The 21,338-nt window shown below is 39.5% G+C and overlaps 1 protein-coding gene across 16 annotated transcripts in view; it reads left to right on the top strand.

Moving 5' to 3' along the window:
* The window catches only part of GK (glycerol kinase), a 121,503-nt gene that overhangs the window by 65,538 nt on the left and 34,627 nt on the right, over positions 1-21,338 (top strand). For 10 of the 16 annotated variants that reach the window (XM_079909601.1, XM_079909595.1, XM_079909589.1 and 7 more), the window contains 3 exons: positions 14,788-14,871; positions 18,211-18,287; positions 20,369-20,506. In XM_079909601.1, the coding sequence (XP_079765727.1) occupies positions 14,788-14,871; positions 18,211-18,287; positions 20,369-20,506 (299 nt within the window). The remainder of the gene's footprint in view (positions 1-14,787; positions 14,872-18,210; positions 18,288-20,368; positions 20,507-21,338) is intronic. The other 6 variants (XM_079909593.1, XM_079909591.1, XM_079909587.1 and 3 more) reach the window with 1 other exon arrangement.

Raw genomic sequence — 21,338 nt, 5'->3', positions numbered from 1 at the left:
TGATAATTTGCATTATACAAATGAGTCATTGTTACCAGAACTTTTTATAATCCCTGCTGTTTCTGACACCTGAAAGGGATCTCACCTCCTCTTCCCCTCAAAAATCAAGATTACAGATGTCCCCATTCCCTTCTCTACCTTTCCATAAAGTACTTGTATACTTGTTCTTCCCATCTAGAAATTTGAATCGACTCTTTTGAGCTTATGAAAATAAAATGTCAAAATTTTAGCTCCTTCTGCTACAAACTTGGCGATTTCAGCAGGGGTTCAAAAGCTCAATCTCAAATATACCACCGTTAGGTATCACATCTTATTAAATGTAAATAACCATGGGTATATTTTAGCCTCACTCTTAGTAGCACATGACAGTTGAGCACTGAATGACACTGTCACTTGCTAAAAGGAAAGTTTTGTTCTAAATATACAGTCGCTAAAAGGCGTTATTCTGTCGCAAATAGCAAAGCACAATTTTTTAGTCAATAAAGTAACAGGTTGTGGGTTGGACAGTGGAGGCAGAAGTTGTCAGAGATGGGATGATTTATAGAGTGAGCTCTTTTTACTTTACAGTTACTTTAGTAATATATTTAGTTACTTTAGTATTGATTGGAAAAAAGTGATATTCAAGCAGAAAATGTACTAACAAGGTGCCTTGTAAGAGTAGTGTGAATTCCTTTGGAAATAATCTTTATAAAAAATGAAGGTCTTTAATGTTATTGTGTTATAAGAAAGCATTTAGTATGTCTTCTGTATCTGTGATAAAAAATTCAAGATGCAAAAAAGGTCAAAGAATTGCAACCAAAGGTTCTCTTACACAAAAGTACCTCTTTTAAAGCTTTATTTTGTTCTCATTCTCATGAGCAGCGCATTTTGAATATAAGCAGGGTATTACAATTTTAATGGCTAGTATCTAGGAGAGTATTCTTTCACAGACCAATGTTAGCCAACTTCTTATACTTGTTAAGGTTTTACTTTTTGTTTTCCCCCTCATGAAAGGAAGGGCCTACTCACAGGAACCAGAAAGTTTCTGTTAAACTCTAAACTTGGAATTGTAAAAATGCAGCTTTGGACTTTGAGTTATCATTTTAAAATAATGCAACTAGGTTAGCTGAAGTTATGCATAAGTGAAAGATGTCAGTAAATATTTTACTAGAAAAACTTTTTGAGATGTGCTTATTTACTCATTCCTTTTTCTTCTACACTTTTTAGTTTTCTATTTAAAAATATATCAGGTATTCAAAACAGAATGACTGAAAACCAAAAGAAACAACTGACATTAGAAGCAGACCAATAAGAAATCCTGATATTAGAGTTATCAGACTTTAAAATAACCATCATCTACATGTTCAAGGAATTCATTGAGATGAGTGATAATCTTAGCAAAGAAATGGAAATTTAAAGATCGAAATTCTAGGACTGTATTAAACTCAGTTGATGAGTTTTACATCGTATTAGACACAGCTGAGTTACTGAACTGGAAGAGAGATCAGAAGTAAATATCTAGACTAAAGCACAGAGAGACAAAGGTTTAGAAAATACAGAAAAGAATCTAAGAGAAATATGGGGTAAGGTAAGAAGGTCCAACATATTTGTAATTGGAGACCCAAACGAAAAGGAAAGAGAGATAGATGATAAAAGTTTTTCAAAACTGTTGAAAGATATCACGCCACAAATTCAAGAAGCGCTATGATTCCCCAGGCAAGATAAATACACATAAAGCCGTATACAAACATATGCTGAGACCTGAAGATAAAAAGAAGGATTTTAAAGTAGCCAGAGGATATGACCTTCAAGAGACCAACACTAAAACTTTCAGCTGATTTCTCAAAGAAACAGAGTACAATGGAACGAAATCTTTAAAGTGCTAAAAGACAATAACGTGAACCTAGAATTCTATATTTAGTGAAAATATCCTTAAGAAATGAAGGTGAAATATAAAGGCAAAGACAAACAGGGACTTATAGGAATCATTACAAGCAAACCCCGACTAAAAGAAAAACTAAATAATGTTTTTCTGGAGTTACGAAAAGAAGATGGTGGAAGAATAAGACACGGAGATCAACTTCCTCCCCACAGATACACCAGAACTACATCTACACGTGGAACAACTCCTACAGAACACCTACTGAACGCTGGCAGAAGACCTCAGACCTCCCAAAAGGCAAGAAAGTCCCCATGTACCTGGGTAGGGCAAAAGAAAAAAGAATAAACAGAGACAAAAGGATAGGGACGGGACCTGCACCAGTGGGAGGGAGCTGTGAAGGAGGAAAGGTTTCCACCCACTGGGAAGCCCCTTCACGGGTGGAGACTGCAGGTGGCGGAGGGGGAAGCTTCAGAGCCGCGGAGGAGAGGACAGCAACAGGGGTGCGGAGGGCAAAGCGGGGAGAGATCCCCGCACAGAGGATCGGTGCCGACCGGCACTCACCAGCCCGAGATGGTTGTCTGCTCACCCGCCGGGGCGGGCGGGGCTGGGAGCTGAGGCTCGGGCTTCGGTCGGAGGGCAGGGAGAGGACTGGGGTTGGCGGCATGAACACAGCCTGCAGGGGGTTAGTGCACCATGGTTAGCCGGCAGGGAGTCCGGGGAAAAGTCTGGACCTGCCGAAGAGGCAAGAGACTTTTTCTTCCCTCTTTGTTTCCTGGTGCGCGAGGAGAGGGGATTAAGAGCGCCGCTTAAAGGAGCTCCAGAGATGGGTGCAAGCCGCGACTAACAGCGCAGACCCCAGAGACGAACATGAGACGCTAAGGCTGCTGCTGCTGCCACCAAGAAGCCTGTGTGCGAGCACAGGTCACTATCCACACCCCCTTCCAGGGAGCCTGTGCAGCCCGCCACTGCCAGTGTCCCGGGATCCAGGGACAACTTCCCCGGGAGAACGCACGGCGTGCCTCAGGCTGGTGCAACGTCATGCTGGCCTCTGCCGCCGCAGGCTCGCCCCGCACTCAGTACCCCTCCCTCCCCCCGGCCTGAGTGAACCAGAGTTCCCGAAGCAGCTGCTCCTTTAACCCCGTCCCGTCTGAGCGACCCTCCCACGACCTACACGCAGAGGCGGGGCCAAATCCAAAGCTGAGCTCCGGGAGCTGTGAGAAGAAGAGAAAGGGAAATCTCTCTTAGCAGTCTCAGAAGCAGCGGATTAAAGCTCCACAGTCAACTTGATGTACCCTGCATCTTTGGAATACATGAATACACAATGAATCATCCCAAATTGAGGAGGTGGACTTTGAGAGCAAGATTTATGATTTTTTCCTCTTTTCCTCTTTTTGTGAGTGTGTATGTGTATGCTTCTGTGTGAGATTTTGTCTGTATAGCTGTGCTTCCACCATGTGCCCTAGGGTTTTATCTGTCTTTTTTCTTTAAAAATTTTTTTTCTTAATAATTATTTTTTGTTTTCATAACTTTATTTTATTTTATCTTACTTTCTTTTTTCTTCTTTATTTCTTTCTTTCCTTCCTTCCCTCCTTCCTTCCTCCCTCCCTCCCTCCCACCCTCCTTTCTTTCTTTCGTTCTTCTTTCTTTCTTTCTTTTCTTCCTTCCTTCCTTCCTTCCCTCCTTCCTTCCCTCCTTCCTTCTCTTCCTTCCTTCCTTCCTTCCTTCCTTCCTTCCTTCCTTCCTTCCTTCCTCCCTCCCTCCCTCCCTCCCTCCCTCCCTTCCTTCCTTCCTTCCTCTCCCTTTTATTCTGAGCCATGTGGATGAAAGGCCCTCAGTGCTGTGGCCAGGAGTCAGTGCTGTGCCTCTGAGGTGGGAGAGCCAACTTCAGGACACTGGTCCACAAGAGCCCTCTGAGCTCCACATAATATCAAATGGTGAAAATCTCCCAGAGATCTCCATCTCAACACCAGCACCCAGCTTCACTCACTGACCAGCAAGCTACAGTGCTGGACACCCTATGCCAAACAACTAGCAAGACAGAAACACAACCCCACCCATTAGCAGAGAGGCTGCCTAAAATCATAATAAGTCCTCAGACACCCCAAAACACACCACCAGACGTGGACCTGCCCACCAGAAAGACAAGACCCAGCCTGATCCACCAGAACACAGGCACTAGTCCCATCCACCAGGAAGCCTACACAACCCACTGAACCAACCTTAGCCACTGGGGACAGACACCAAAAACTACGGGAACTACGAACCTGCAGTCTGCAAAAAGGAGACCCCAAACACAGCAAGATAAGCAAAATGAGAAGACAGAAAAACACACAGCAGATGAAGGAGCAAGATAAAAACCCACCAGACCTAACAAATGAATAGGAAATAGGCAGTCTACCTGAAAAAGAATTCAGAATGATGATAGTAAAGATGATCCAAAATCTTGGAAATAGAATAGACAAAGTGCAAGAAACATTTAACAAGGACCTAGAAGAACTAAAGGTGAAACAAGCAATGATGAACAACACAATAAATGAAATGAAAAATACTCTGATGGGATCAATAGCAGAGTAACTGAGGCAGAAGAACGGATAAGTGACCTGGAAGATAAAATAGTGGAAATAACTACTGCAGAGCAGAAGAAAGAAAAAAGAATGAAACGAACTGAGGACAGTCTCAGAGACCTCTGGAACAACATTAAACGCACCAACATTCGAATTATAGGGGTTCCAGAAGAAGAAGAGAAAAAGAAAGGGACTGAGAAAATATTTGAAGAGATTATAGTTGAAAACTTCCCTAATATGGGAAAAGAAATAGTTAATCAAGTCCAGGAAGCACAGAGAATCCCATACAGGGTAAATCCAAGGAGAAATACACCAAGACATATATTAATCAAACTGTCAAAAATTAAATACAAAGAAAACATATTAAAAGCAGCAAGGGAAGGCTTCCCTGCTGGCGCAGTGGTTGAGAGTCCACCTGCCGATGCAGGGGACACGGGTTTGTGCCCTGGTCCGGGAGGATCCCACATGCCGCAGAGCAGCTAGGCCCATGAGCCATGGCTGCTGAGCCTGCGCATCCACAGCCTGTGCTCCGCAACAGGAGAGGCCGCAACAGTGAGAGGCCCGCGTATTGCAAAAAAAAAAAAAAAGACAAAAACAAACAGCAAGGGAAAAACAACAAATAACACACAAGGGAATCCCCAGAAGGTTAACAGCTGATCTTTCAGCAGAAACTCTGCAAGCCAGAAGGGAGTGGCAGGACATATTTAAAGTGATGAAGGAGAAAAACCTACAATCAAGATTACTCTGCCCAGCAAGGATCTCATTCAGATTTGATTGAGAAATTAAAACGTTTACAAACAAGCAAAAGCTGAGAGAGTTCAGCACCACCAAACCAGCTTTACAACAAATGCTAAAGGAACTTCTCTAGGCAAGAAACACAAGAGAAGGAAAAGACCTACAATAACGAACCCAAAACAATTAAGAAAATGGGAATAGGAACATATATATTGATAATTACCTTAAATGTAAATGGACTAAATGCTCCCAGCAAAAGACACAGATTGGCTGAATGGATACAAAAACAAGACCCATATATATGCTGCCTACAAGAGACCCACTTCAGACCTAGAGACACATACAGACTGAAAGTAAGGGAATGGAAAAAGATATTCCATGCAAATGGAAACCAAAAGAAAGCTGGAGTAGCAATTCTCATATCAGACAAAATAGACTTTCAAATAAAGACTATTAGAAGAGACAAAGCAGGACACTACATATGATCAAGGGATCGATCCAAGAAGAAGATATAACAATTGTAAATATTTATGAACCCAACATAGGAGCACCTCAGTACATAAGGCAAATACTAACAGCCATAAAAGGGGAAATCGACAGTAACACATTCATAGTAGGGGACTTTAACACCCCACTTTCACCAATGGACAGATCATCGAAAATGAAAATAAATAAGGAAACACAAGCTTTAAATGATACATTAAACAAGATGGACTTAATTGATATTTATAGGACATTCCATCCAAAAACAACAGAATACACATTTTTCTCAAGTGCTCATGGAACATTCTCCAGGATAGATCATATCTTGGGTCACAAATCAAGCCTTGGTAAATTTAAGAAAATTGAAATTGTATCAAGTATCTTTTCCAACCACAATGCTATGAGACTAGATATCAATTACAGGAAAAGATCTGTAAAAAATACAAACACTTGGAGGCTAAACAATACACTACTTAATACCTAGAAACAAATGACAATGGAGACACGACGACCTAAAACCTATGGGATGCAGCAAAAGCAGTTCTAAGAGGGAAGTTTATAGCAATACAATCCTACCTTAAGAAACAGGAAACATCTTGAATAAACAACCTAACCTTGCACCTAAAGCAATTAGAGAAAGAAGAACTAAAAAAACCAAAAGTTAGCAGAAGGAAAGAAATCATAAAAATCAGATCAGAAATAAATGAAAAAGAAATGAAGGAAACAATAGCAAAGATCAATAAAACTAAAATCTGATTCTTTGAGAAGATAAACAAAATTGATAAACCATTAGCCAGACTCATCAAGAAAAAAGGGGAGAAGACTCAAATCAATAGAATTAGAAATGACAAAGAAGAAGTAACAACTGACACTGCAGAAATACAAAAGATCATGAGAGATTACTACAAGCAAGTCTATGTCAATAAAATGGACAATTTGGAGGAAATGGACAAATTCTTAGAAATGCACAACCTGCCAAGACTGAATCAGGAAGAAATAGAAAATATGAACAGACCAATCACAAGCACTGAAATTGAAACTGTGATTAAAAATCTTCCAACAAACAAAAGCCCAGGACCAGAGGGCTTCACAGGCAAATTCTATCAAACATTTAGAGAAGAGCTAACACCTAACCTTCTCAAGCTCTTGCAAAATATATCAGAGGGAGGAACACTCCCAAACTCATTCTACAAGACCACCATCACCCTGATACCAAAACCAGACAAGGATGTCACAAAAAAAGAAAACTACAGGCCAATATCACTGATGAACATAGATGCAAAAATCCTCAACAAAATACTAGCAAACAGAATCCAATAGCACATTAAAAGGATCATATACCATGATCAAGTGGGGTTTATTCCAGGAATGCAAGGATTCTTCAATATATGCAAATCAATCAACGTGATACACCATATTAACAAATTGAAGGAGAAAACTCATATGATCATCTCAATAGATGCAGAGAAAGCTTTTGACAAAATTCAACACCCATTTATGATAAAAACCCTGCAGAAAGTAGGCATAGAGGGAACTTTCCTCAACATGATAAAGGCCATATATGAGAAACCCACAGCCAACATCGTCCTCAGTGGTGAAAAACTGAAAGCATTTCCACTAAGATCAGGAACACGACAAGGTTGCCCACTCTCACCACTCTTTTTTATGTTTTTGCTTGTTTGTTTGTTTTCGTTTTTACTTGCGGTACGCGGGCCTCTCACTGCTGTGGCTTCTCCCGTTGTGGAGCACAGGCTCCGGACACGCAGGCCCAACGACCACGGCCCACGGGCCCAGCTGCTCCGCGGCATGTGGGATCCTCCCGGACCAGGGCACGAACCTGCCTCCCGTGCATTGGCGGGTGGACTCACAACCACTGCGCCACCAGGGAAGCCCACCACTCTTATTCAACATAGTTTTGGAAGTTTTAGCCACAGCAATCAGAGAAGAAAGGGAGATAAAAGGAATCCAAATCGGAAAAGAAGAAGTAAAGCTGTCACTGTTTGCAGTTGACATGATACTATACATAGAGAATCCTAAAGTTGCTACCAGACAACTACTAGATCTTATCAATGAATTTGGTAAAGTAGCAGGATACAAAATAAATGCACAGAAATCTCTGGCATACCTATACACTAATGATGAAAAATCTGAAAGTGAAATCAAGAAAACACTCCCATTTACCATTGCAACAAAAAGAATAAAATATCTAGGAATAAACCTACCTAAGGAGATAAAAGACCTGTATGCAGAAAATTATAAGACACTGATGAAAGAAATTAAAGATGATACAAATAGATGGAGAGATATTCCATGTTCTTGGATTGGAAGAATCAACATTGTGAAAATGACTCTACCACCCAAAGCAGTCTACAGATTCAATGCAATCCCTATCAAACTACCAATGGCATTTTTCACAGAAGTAGAACAAAAAATTTCACAATTTGTATGGAAATAAAAGACCCCGAATAGCCATTGCAATCTTGAGAACGAAAAACAGAGCTGGAGGAATCAGGCTCCCTGACTTCAGACTATACTACAAAGCTACAGTAATCAAGACAGTATGGTACTGGCACAAAAACAGAAATATAGATCAATGGAACAGCATAGAAAGCCCAGAGATAAACCCACACACATATGGTCACCTTATCTTTGATAAAGGAGGCAGGAATGTACAGTAGAGAAAGGACAGCCTCTTCACTAAGTGGTGCTGGGAAAACTGGACAGGTACATGTAAAAGTATGAGATTAGATCACTCCCTAACACCATACACAAAAATAAGCTCAAAATGGATTAAAGACCTAAATGTAAGGCCAGAAACTGTCAAACTCTTAGAGGAAAGCATAGGCAGAACACTCTATGACATAAATCACAGCAAGATCCTTTTGACCCACCTCCTAGAGAAATGGAAATAAAAACAAAAATAAACAAATGGGACCTAATGAAACTTCAAAGCTTTTGCACAGCAAAGGCAACCATAAACAAAACCAAAAGACAACCCTCAAAATGGGAGAAAATATTTGCAAATGAAGCAACTGACAAAGGATTAATTTCCAAAATTTACACGCAGCTCATGCAGCTCAATAACAAAAAAACAAACAACCCAATCCAAAAATGGGCAGAAGACCTAAACAGACATTTCTCCAAGGAAGATATACAGACTGCCAACAAACACATGAAAGAATGCTCAACATCATTAATCATTAGAGAAATGCAAATCAAAACTACAATGAGATATCATTTCACACCAGTCAGAATGGCCATCATCAAAAAATCTAGAAACAATAAATTCTGGAGAGGGTGTGGAGAAAAGGGAACCCTCTTGCACTGCTGGTGGGAATGTGAATTGGTACAGCCACTATGGAGAACAGTATGGAGGTTCCTTAAAAAACTACAAATAGAACTACCATATGACCCAGCAATACCACTACTGGGCATATACTCTGAGAAAACCATAATTCAAAAAGAGTCATGTACCAAAATGTTCATTGCAGCTCTATTTACAATAGCCCAGAGATGGAAACAACCTAAGTGTCCATCATCAGATGAATGGATAAAGAAGATGTGGCACATATATAGAATGGAATATTACTCAGCCATAAAAAGAAACGAAATTGAGCTATTTGTAATGAGATGGATGGACCTGGAGTCTGTCATACAGAGTGAAGTAAGTCAGAAAGAGAGAGTCAGGTACTGTATGCTAACACATATATATCAAATTTAAGAAAAAAAAATGTCATGAAGAACCTAGGGGTAAGACGGGAATAAAGACACAGACCTACTAGAGAATGGACTTGAGGATATGGGGAGGGAGAGGGGGAAGGGTAAGCTGTGACAAGGCAAGAGAGTGGCATGGACATATATACACTACCAGGCGTAAGATAGCTAGCTAGTGGGAGGCAGCCACATAGCACAGGGAGATCAGCTCGGTGCTTTGTGACCACCTGGAGGGGTGGGATAGGGACAGTGGGAGGGAGGGAGATGCAGGAGGGAGGAGATTTGGGACCATATGTATATGCATAACTGATTCACTCTTGTAAAGCAGAAACTAACACACCATTGTAAAGCAATTATACTCCAATAAAGATGTAAAACATAAATAAATTAAATAAATAAATAATGTTTTTCTGGGAGAAGGAAAAAAATGTTCTCAGGTGGAAATTTGGCAATGCAGGAAGGAATGCAGAGGCCTAGATAATAAATCTAGGTAATAGATTTAAATCTATTTAAATAGATTTAAATCTAGATAATAAATGTAGTAAATATGTAGGTCAATCTAAATGAATTTTGACTGTATAAGGAAATAATGTATTGTGATATTCAAAATATATTAAAATTTTAAGTATTACATGGCAACAGTAGTACATGAAAGGAATATGGAGTAAATGAGGTTAAAGTGTCTTGTGGTCCCAGTATTGTCAAGGATGCATGTTGTAATCTCTAGGGTAAGCAGTAAGAGAGTGAATAGTGTATAAGTCACAGGCTTATAAAGGGGAAAAATGGAATGACTGTGAAAAAGAAGGAAAGAAAAAGGAGTAGAAACAGGAAGGAAGGACAAATAGAAAGCATTTATATCCAGACATGTAAATAATTATATTTAAAAGGACAAGATTACTCTCTTCAGTAAAATCTAGCAAAGGAGTTAATTGAGACTGCTAATGAGCTAATGGGATTAGAGTGTAAGAATGGAGAGACAACTTTGCCAGACCTTTCAGAGGAAGGATGCAGCTGGTATGTTTGGAAATTGAATAGGGCATAAAGTTGAGGGTAAAATAAAACAGGGCTGCAAGATTTTTAGCCTGAGAGAACAGAAGGAAATTAAGTAATACTGAAAGAGTACCAACGTGGGAGAAAAATGGCTTTCTTTCTTGGACAAGGTTAATATTGGACTTGCAATCAAAGCTCATTTCTGGACAGTTAGAATTTGTAGCTGTGTTGTAAAGAGGTTGTTCAAAATGTAGACTTAAAAGTTGCTAACTTAGTCAGTCTCAGTTTATTACAGAAGAATTCACCATAGGAATGAAGGTAAAATTAATTGATTCAACAGAAGTTTAGGTACCTTTCTGTAGACAGGTTCTGTGATGACCCCTAGGCATATAGTGACAAACCAGGCAATCACCTTGCTTGCCTTTGTGACACAGAGGCTAGGGGTAGGAATTTGGAGGCTAGACGAGGAAGAGGCATAGAAAAGGAGGACAGAAGAGTAATTAGCTGGGAAGAGAAGCCACTAAGTAATGACAAGGGTAGATTCTACCTCCAGTTTTATTCCATCTAGGAAAACACTAAGGTGTCATATCTCCGTGCAAGTTTTCAGTTGAGAATATCAACACAATATTAAATCTTTAGCAGCTTTATCTTAAAACAACACAAGGTGGGATTGATGGAAACAGAATCAGATTTTTCCATATCTTTGTCTTTGAGCTTCTTTGTCTTTTTTTATATCAGAGTCTGTGGGTTTTCTCCTTTTACCCCCCCCCCCATGTTTTCTTCCTTCCTTGTCCCTCTCTCTTGTAAATCTGTCACTGAAGGCCTATCCTGCTCCTCTTCATTCTTCTCTCTTTGCTTAGTAAATTATATAACTGCTGAGCAGTATTTGTTATAGGCAAGCAAATGAGAGGGGCAGTCTACATTTTTTTAATTGCCTTTTGTGTCGCCATTTTTATGGCTCGGAGTCCTCGATAAGCAATCCACGCACCCCCAGTACAGTAACAGAGAGGAGAATTTCAGTGGCCTATTAGTGGACATGAAATAGGCTAGGTGAAGAAGTTGAAGACTGAGAAAGGCTATTTGTTCTTCCTCGCAATAAAGGTGTATTTGTTTACTGACATATTTTAGAATGGTATGCTTATGAGAGTAGAGGTGGCCTGTTTTAGAAGTTTCGTATTGTTTTAAGAATTCATGTGTTAGTTCTGTGATAGGCGAGGTGAACACTGGTGCGGTATCTGAGATATAGGTAAAATGCATCCCTGCTTCCCAGTCACTGTGCCATGATGCAGCCATTTACCATGATGGCCTCACAGGTGGATTGCAGCAGCTTTGTGGCCCTGGATCTGAATGAAGCAGGCCTTTGACTTCTCTCCCCTACCTTTAGTTTTCCTCATCCCTCTGGCACTTTTTTCTCTCCCTCTTAGCATTTATCTTCATCACTATTTTCCAAAGGATTCCCTCCACCCCACTCTCCACCTTTTTCTAAGCCTTTTCCTTCCAAAACCAACTCTTTTTTAGTGGTCTACAGGCCTTGCTGTCTTCTAAGTAGTATTGAAAAGAAGGTTTGGGTTTACAAATGCACCATAGACTAAATTGATAAAGAAGCACAAAACTACACAGGTGGTTCAGATGTTGAGTGGGGAAAGGCTTGAATCAATTGATATTTAGTGTGTTCATATTCACATTTCACTAATGTTACCGGTGAAACATTCTGGCCTAACTAGGATGGCCCAGCTCTTTCCCCTCTTCTTGTCCAGGTTTCGTCACTCACTATTGAAGTTGATTGGTGTACACGGCAAGCCTAGTGCAATATGACCCTCATATCGGTAGCTTTCTGTAGAGCACAATTCATGATTTAATATAAAAATATTATTCGTAGTAGGGACTAATATCCAGGAAGGCAAGAGTCACTAATTTTGAGTGACTATGGTATACTTAGTATACTTTAGTACAGTATACTTTACTATACTAATGAGAACTTTAGTATACTAAAGAAAACCACCAACAAAATCATGTGTCTCTGAGTCATTATTCCTTATTTAGATGGGATTGCAAACATTTTTTTTAAGATATTGGATTTAAAGTTCCCTATGACACATAACTCTTTATGCAGAGTATGGCAGTTTTAAACATTGGTTATCCTCTTTGCCTTTTGTTATTTTTACATGCTAGTTAACCCTGGGCCAGTGATTCAACCTGTTTAGTCATCTGTTGAGATCTGAAGGAACATTGAGCTCAATTCTTCTATCTCTCCTGGAACTGGGTTCTGTTTCAGAGTATCAGCATGAAAGAAAACCATAGATGGCAAACCACCTAAAACTCCTAAGCATGCTTGGCCTTAAACAACAAAGGTGTGGTTTTGTTTTTTATTGTTTTGCTATGGAAGGGAGCAGATTTTTTACTTCTGTAAAATCTAGAGTATTCAGCCCTATCACGATCCACTTACTTTTCATTTTGTCAAGTCTCTTATTACATGGTTCTTTGAATGCCTTACATCTCCTTCAATCCTGGATAAAGAAATACTGCTATATTTTGCAGTGATTGAATTCCTCAACTCTGGCTAGTTTAAATAAAAAGAAACTAAATTAGAGTTCAAGTGTGAGGTATTTTTTCATGTTCTATTTAAGACTATGACTTCATCCTGACTGTACCTATATCGTAGAGATTTCATTCTGGATTCAGACTCTGCCTTTTCCATTTACTACCATTCTGTGCCTGTTGCCTCAACAGTTAAGCTGGAGAAAGTAAAAGTATGGATCTCAAAAGCTTGAGGTGAAGATTAATGAGTTAATACATGTAGGACGCTTAAAACAGTGCCTAGCAGACTATAAGCCTTCAGTAAGTGTTCAGAACATGGCCACTGTTCTGAATTAGATGATAGCCTTTTCAGTCCAGGAATGCCAGATGAAATGGCTGATTTATATACAACAGGTGTTCTTAGGGAAAATGCAGAGCTTACCTGGGGCCACACACACTCATGTCAGCCATTGGCATTTTGGCATTTATACACCTAAGAGCTGAAATAGGTTTCAGCCCCCAACGTTTGACGTGCATGTTTTAATTCACCCCCCTCCCCAACTCTCCATGTTTCTTTCGGCCCCACCTGATTTCTGGAAATGTCATCAGGTGAGGGACAGCCTCTTTCCCTTTGCAAATGACCTCTTACCCAGCTTAATTAATAGCTTAACTTTTGGCTAGTGGTAACACATAGCAATTAAATCTGGTTTACTAGGTGTAATGTCTACTGTGGGCAAAACAACCCGATAACACTTTGTATAACTGTCAGCAGTCCTTGCTTAGGGTGTGTTCCAAAACCTGGAGCCTTACCTTCATCTCCCTTTCTGTCAGGCCAGTAGCGCCTCATAGCAAACCATCCAGAGGAGATGTATTATTTGCCTTTGCTTCTAGTTAACTGAAAATAATTTAGTTTATCTTTAGTGTGTTTGCTTATTCTTTTTTCCTTAGGTATATTTCCCTTCTATTGTTATGACTGACCAAAACTGATGCAAACTTCTAAATATTCTAAAAATGATTTCTTCCTCTATGCTGTCACTACGTCACTAAACTAACCTTGGTCCGTGGGCTTTGAGGCAACTGCATTTTTCTTCATTCTTAAAACTTTGTTTTCAGAACAAACTAAATCCACCAGACATATATTGGATGTGACTTTATTTAGTACAAATAAAAATTTCAGATCACCCAAGTTGGGTTTTTTTTAACGTATTCACTTGGTGGTCTGAACCATTTAAATCCAGTTTATTTGGTCTAAGTAAGGGACATGTGTGCTAGAAACAGGCTGTATGGTATTCTGGACTCTATTTTCCTTTTTCTGATGTTTTTCCGAATCACTTTGGAACTTAGCAATTCCCTGTTCCCTTTAGATATGCTGTTGCTTTTTGTGGAGATGAACTTCATCTCCTGCCACCCTACCAGGGAAGTGCTTTCCTGGAGCTGTGCCTTCCCAAAGCCACCCATTTATGTCTTTCTGCAGGTGACCCCAGCAGAGATTGTAGCAATGCTACAATGCTAATGCTCCTTAGCATTCCTTTCAGAAGTCCCTTAGGGATGCACTCTCTCACTGCATCACATAGCCTTTCAATTCAGTGGTTGGGTGAAAGTCAACTGAGCCACTTTCCTAACTAGGACGTAGATTTGTGACAAGGTAGGGAAGAGTCATCCTGAACAAGAAGCAGATATTTACCTGGTCCTTGTCCAAACGGAAATGCTATTGAACCAGAGACTTTGACTGGACTGCCTCTGTTCCCCTTCCACTCCATGTCTCTTCCTTCTCTTTTTCTACGCTTAAATGTGTAGGAAAATGTTCATCCTGATGAACTTGCCCATGTGATCTACCATTTCCTAAATGGTCAGCAAGAAAATGCAAACCTTGAACCTGGCCATCTCTAGCATGAATTGCCATTATTTCTCCTAATGCTCCAGCTGCTCCAGTTTCTCCTGGCCCTTCAGATCCAGTTGCCGTTGTTCCCTCTGGCTCTTCAGTTCCAGCTGCTGGCGCTGCCTCAGGTATTGGTGCTCTGGCCCTTGCTCACTTCCCGGCCTTCCAACTCGGACACATTGGGGGAAATTGACTGCTGCTGCTGGATCTGGATCTGGCCCTTCTTTTGATTGTTCTCAGAAATTATCTCCACGAGGGGCTTAGTCCTCCAGCTTGGGGTCTTCTCTTTGGCTTTTGGTCTCTTATTCTGCAAACGTAATTCTGCCATCTTAGCTTCTTTAATGAGTTGTCTAATTTTTTTTGTTCTTAATTCAGTTAATTTTGAGCATTTGTGAATTGCTTAGTAGTATACCGACCACTGACATTTTTCTCTTTGGCAGTTTTACTAATTCATTCCATGTATTCTAATTGCTTTAAACCCTTGGGTTATAAAAACAAAGTAAAAATTATGCCAGCCTTCTGTGATCATGGAATAATGGAAGGAGAGGGACTTTTGAGACCATCTAGTCCAAACTGCCTTATTTTATATTCTGGAAACCCAGGCCACGAAGGGTAACGTGACTTGCTCGGGTCACATAGCTTGTTGGTGGCAAAGCCAGAAGATGTAGATTTCACCTCCACTGTTTTGACTCCTTTTGGTGAGGGGTTCATTCTGCACATACCACTGTGGCTACTTGGAAGCTTTCAAGTGAGGAGTGTAGTGCCCAATTTCTTAAGTAGTCCTTGTCAAGGAGCAGTAGAATCACAGAGCCCCTGGAACTCAGAGAGCCACTTGATCATCAGTTTGTCTTTAGTTTTGTTTTTAAATTAATGATTGGAACAAATTCAATATCCTAAAGAACATTCCCTAAAAAAGAGGTTGTCAAGCTGTAGTATAACACTGAATAACATAGGTAGAAAGACTCAGGCCTTCCTTGCCTGGACTTGCAACCAGAATCCTACAATGTAGGGACCGGGATGTGTGATTTCAAAGTTTTCCAGTTGGTTCTGGTGTGCTTTCTGGATCAGAACCACTGATGTTGAGTCTTAAACCACTGCAGTGTTTCTTAAAGGGGAGGGGTATCTGTTTAAAAGGTATATTTCTGGGCCCCCCTCCCCAGACCTACTAGCCAAGAATTTCTGGGAGTGGGGTTTATCTTTAATCTCCCTAGTGATTTTTATGTCCATTTAAATATCGAAAAATGCTGATCTGGAAAGTTTTGAGTCAGTAAACAAAAAGCCTAGAGCAGTGGTTTTCATGCCCCTTGGTAAGAAATAGATTTTACCTCATGATTCAACAAGCCAGCATAACTAAAACAGCGTTTCACAGGTCAATATTTATCCTACAGAGTCCAGTGAATGCTGGCATTTTCCATCCTAATGCATCTTATTTCATTTTTGTAAAGTAGGTAATGGAAACTATTAATACACTGATTTTTAAACCCCTAGCCCACTATAGTTTCAAACACTTGAGGATTGAGATGTGCTGTTAATTCTACCTGTCATAGGTTTAAAACTTTTCTCTCGACCTCCTCTACTTTTCCCAACTCCTCTGGTTAAGCCTTTAACACCTGCTAGGGTTGCTTGCCTATGAGGAAGGCCCACCTTTGTCACAGTCGCACAACACTGCCACTGTGTACAAAGCAGATTTCCCTTGTTCCCTGGACATGGGAGACCTTGCCAACTCCACAGCGCTGCTGCTAATGGCTGTATCAATCACAGGGCAAGTAATAGAAAACTGAACCCCAAGTAAGTGAAGTTATAAGGGGAAAAAAAGGAATTCTACAAGTAGCTTAGTTCAGGTGCTGTTTGATTCTCAAGTCAGACAGTATCGCCTGGATCCCCCGCAAGTCTGTCTCTTCTGGGTTGGCTCCAGATGTGGCCGATTCAGCTCTCTATTCAAGAGGGCAGCAGGCCCAGCTACACACTCCCAAGCTGAGCTGAGAACAGGGACTCTTTCAGACTGAGCACAAATCTCAGTTGGGCTGATTTGACCACATCAGAGCACATCAGAGGCTGATTTGCTCCTCTCCTGAACCGCTCACTGGGGACACGATACTGGACCTGGGGGTAGGGTTGAATCTCAGGCTGAGGATGAGGGAGAGTTAACTTCCTAAAGAGAATTAAAGATACAGCTCCCAGCAGCAAGAGGAATGGATGCCGGGCAGCAAATGCAGGTGTCATTGCTAGGCTATGTATTTCCATGGTCTTCCTCTTTGTGTCCTGTTTCCTTGGTTATGATGAGCCTGTTTTCTTAAAGTTTTCCCCACCTTTGGGAAGCAGCATAGTGTCCTGAAGCCCCTGATTTAATTCTTTTGCAAAGTAGCCACTGTCAAAATCAAGCACAGGCAAGCCCTCAAGGGAAATGATGCTTTAAGTAATTTAAAAGAATTGGTTAAAATTCAGGACAGGAAACAACTGATTTTTGAATGAAGAGAAAGGAATAGTACAGTTAAGGATGAGCCAGACCAGACAGTAACTGCCGGCACTCACACGTGTAGTGGGCAAGTATGCATAATCTTCCTGGTGCCCTTTAAATAAACTGTGTTTTTAGGAGGCATCTGAGCACAGTCAGTGCCTAAAAATATCGAGTGACCACTCACAGATTAAAAGTTAAGTACAAACCTGAAATCTGACAAATAAAGCTCAGCTGATCCTATTGTTTACCTTTTGCAATTGCTCTGTATACTATTTAATGCATTCTCTTTCGCAAGCCTTCTGCCGTAAAGCAGAACAGAACTTTCTACTAGGGGGATCAGAAAGTGGATGATAGTTATTTAGTGAAAACAACATTGATCTGTTAAAATGGGAGTTTTTTTACAATCTAGCATGGAGAAAGAATGGTGAGCTTTAAATAATTCTTGTAGCGATTCTGGATTCTAGCCTACTTTGAAAGAGTTTAATGTAAATAAGCATTTTGTACATAAGCGACTGAATCTTATTTTTTTCCCCCTCTATAATAGTATCAGGTTCTCTACTTTGTCACAAACTGCTACCAAGGTTTTCTAAGGTACATGCTTTAGACATGGTACAGTGATCCTGGGCTGTGCATTTTGCCCTGGAAACTAGCCTGCCTAGCGTTTAGATTTTCTCTGCACTCGTGTATGCATAGAAAATCCATATCCAAAAAATTTTTTCATTTTGTTCTATAAAAAAGGATACAAAATCAGCACCCTCAGGTATGTATTGTTCTCCTAACTTGGCCTATAATTTTGCATAAAAGCTTCAAATTCTCCCTCATAAATTTATTCTCTCTTCTAACAATATGCCCATTCATTTCTAATTTTCTAATTTCTGTCTTTCGAAAGCCGTAGCATTTTAATTGCTTATGGAAACTAATCTGTCTCCTATCCTTGACAGTGATTTCATAAAGATCTGATTTTTTTAAATGAAGTTTTTCATATATATTATTGTATTTTGGTCTATAGTGTGGCTTGACCTAAGAACCCAGTCTACCGTTGAGAGTCTTAGTAAACGAATTCCAGGAAATAATAACTTTGTCAAGGTAAGAGATCTCTTCAAAAGTATACTATAAAAATGCCTGTTTAACAAAAAAAGTTTGGAGATTTCACCAGGCCTTACATCTTATTGCACAGTAGTTATTTGATACAATTGATAGAATATTTCTCCACAGATAATTACCTTTCTATCTTTCTTGCCCTGTGGTAGATTGGAGGAATAATATTCCAAGGTAAATAGGCTGGAGGGGAAAATAAGGTGTCCCAGTGGCTTAAACCATACTCCTCACGGAGTGCTTCCTATAATTCAACCGTGCTTTCCAAATCCTTCTCTTTTTTTTTTTTACTGTCCATCAAAGAAAGTTCTGCGTGCTTTTGAGTTTTTAGGCATCTGGATTCAGGGAGAGAAACTAGAAGACGCTCCAGCCTTTACTTGAACTCCTCTTCCACTTTCTTCGTATGAAGAAGCCAATAAAAAATGCCTAATTTTCAGTCCTTATATAGGTCTCTCTTCAGATAAATGAAGGGAGAGAAAATTTTTGAAACAGGCGAGGTACTTTTCTTAGCAAGGTCAAGGCCAATTTCTCCTACTGTCCAAAAAGAAATTCCATTTTTTTTCTTTCTTTTTTGTTTTTGGTTTATTCCCTTTATATTTGTCAGTGGGACTCTTGAATGGCAGTTTCTTGTGGTTCTTGGTTCTGAAGCTAGTGCTCAAATCCCATTAATTGCAGCAGTCTAACAAACCATCCCCTACCATTACCCACACAAATAACCTCAGTCTTGTCCTGAGTATGCCCTCACCCATTTCCTATCCTGTTCTCTTGGTCAACCTGCCCAGCCTTCACGCCTAACCTCCAGCTGCACTTTGCTTCAAGGGGTGCATGTTTTTCTCTCCAAAGCCATTTTCGGCAACTTTTACACCTTCTACTTAAATCATGAAAATGAGATATTTATATGCTACCTCACTATTTGGTTTGTGGGATGACCCTTGGTCCTTCAAATCAAAGAAGCATATTCCCATATGTTATTTCCTTTTATTATTTTTGAGCATTGATCTTTTTTTTCTAGGAAAGCTAGAAAACTATGAGTTAAGATTCTTAACTTACAAGCTTGCATTCAAGTGTTATATCCTTTGGTTTGAGCTTTTTTTACTAAACATATCCATGGGAGATGAGAAGGAAAAGGGATCACTTTCTGTAGTTGGGTGATAAATGAGAATAGGGATCAAGAAGGGGAAGATAGTTGCATTATTTTGATGTATGTATTTTCTTAACCACTTTCACCAGCCCTTATAAATATAGTGTTTAATATACTAACAAAAATGAATTGGACCTGATCCATTCTCAAGGAAGATTGATAAGCCCATGTTTCATTTTTACCCTTTAAGCTTTATTCAGTTCACCTTCCCTTTGTTCAATCTATTTGCTGAATTTAGGCAACTACTTTCTTTTATATATATATACTATTTTTTTTAGTTTATTGAGGTAACATTGGTTTGTAACATCATATAAGTTTCATGTATACAACATTATATTTCGACTGGCAACTACTTTCTTAAATAGAACAACCTTGTGTTGCTTTAGTCTGGCGTGTCTTTGAGCTCTACTTCATTCTCCACCAATTTTATGTTGTTTGAATATGTGTATTGAATATGTATTCGATTTTTTACACACATAAATATATTGTTAAGGCTTATAAACAATCTTCTGCTTGTGGTCATTAGTTTATGAATTGATATTCTCTCTGATTTTCAATAGTTTAAATATCACTTTCATGGAATATAAAATAAAAAGCAGAGTTTTGGGCTAGCTTCTGTATGTAATCCTAACTCATCACAAAAGTTAACATCTGTGTCTTAACTATCTAGATTGCAGGGCATGTGTCATTTAATTTTCTCTTTACCTTGCTATGTGGATGCTCTTTGAACTGCAAACATACCACTCTGATCTTTTTTCATGAACATGCTTTCCTGTGCCATAAGATAGGAAAAGTATTTTTATCCATAATACTGTAGGATTGCCTTTAGGGCCATTGAATATTTTGTGATTTATTGAGTTTTTTGATTTGGTGTTTTATTTTAAGCTGTTATGAATTTAATTTCCTGGCTGAATTTCATAACTGTTTTTAGTCCAAGACAGGCCTTCCACTTAGCACTTATTTCAGTGCAGTGAAACTTCGTTGGCTCCTTGACAATGTGAGAAAAGTTCAAAAGGCAGTTGAAGAAGATAGAGCTCTTTTTGGGACCGTTGATTCATGGCTTATTTGGGTACGTTTAAATATCATGTGTGTGTGGAGAAAACTTTTAAACTGCCTATCTTTCTTCTACAAAGAGTTTCAAACTTTTTAGTTGGCAGCATCATTAAGAAAAGCCATTCAAGAAACAGCAGAACAGTTCAGCCTCCATTTGAGAGGCATTTTTGCCTGCTTCTTCTTGATTTTTTCTTGTCTTATTTCAGCAAAAATGGAGGATGATTACCAAAACCACATCTCATGTCTATTACCTTTAGACTAACTAATTTAGGTAATTAGCAATTAGTAAATTTAAGTAGCCTTTATCTGCTGCCTATCATACAATCCCTTGCTATGTGCAGGCGCTTGGTTCTAGGACCCGCCGTGGATAGTTAGCTGTCTGTATCTGCGGATCATGTAGTACTGTATTATTTATTTTTAAAATCCACATATAAGTGCACCTGCACAATTCAAATCTGTGTTGCTCAAGGGTCAACTGTACTTCTTTTCCACTAGTCATTTCCTAGAAGAAATGTATTTATTTCTTCTATTTTCTACTATTTAACATGATAAAACACCTAGGCTACGTTTGAACATTTGCTTTCAACATCACACAGCTGACTTTTACTTAAGTCACAATATGAAAAATCATAGTGGAAATTTCTGATGTATAATCTTTTTGCCTAAGCTGAACATGGATGAGTAGAAACAAACATTTCCCAGATATCTGTATATCTTAAAAGTACATGTTCATTCTCTTCGTTCTCTCTCCTCTCTCTCTCTCTCCCTGTCTCTCTCTCTCTTTCTCTGTTATTTTTATTAAGGGCATTTTCAAATACACCCAAAAAGCGGAGGGAATAGTGTCATGA

Source organism: Stenella coeruleoalba (assembly GCF_951394435.1).
Source record: "Stenella coeruleoalba genome assembly, chromosome: X".
Taxonomy (NCBI): Eukaryota; Metazoa; Chordata; class Mammalia; order Artiodactyla; family Delphinidae; genus Stenella; species Stenella coeruleoalba.
This window is presented reverse-complemented; position numbering and strand designations above follow the sequence as displayed.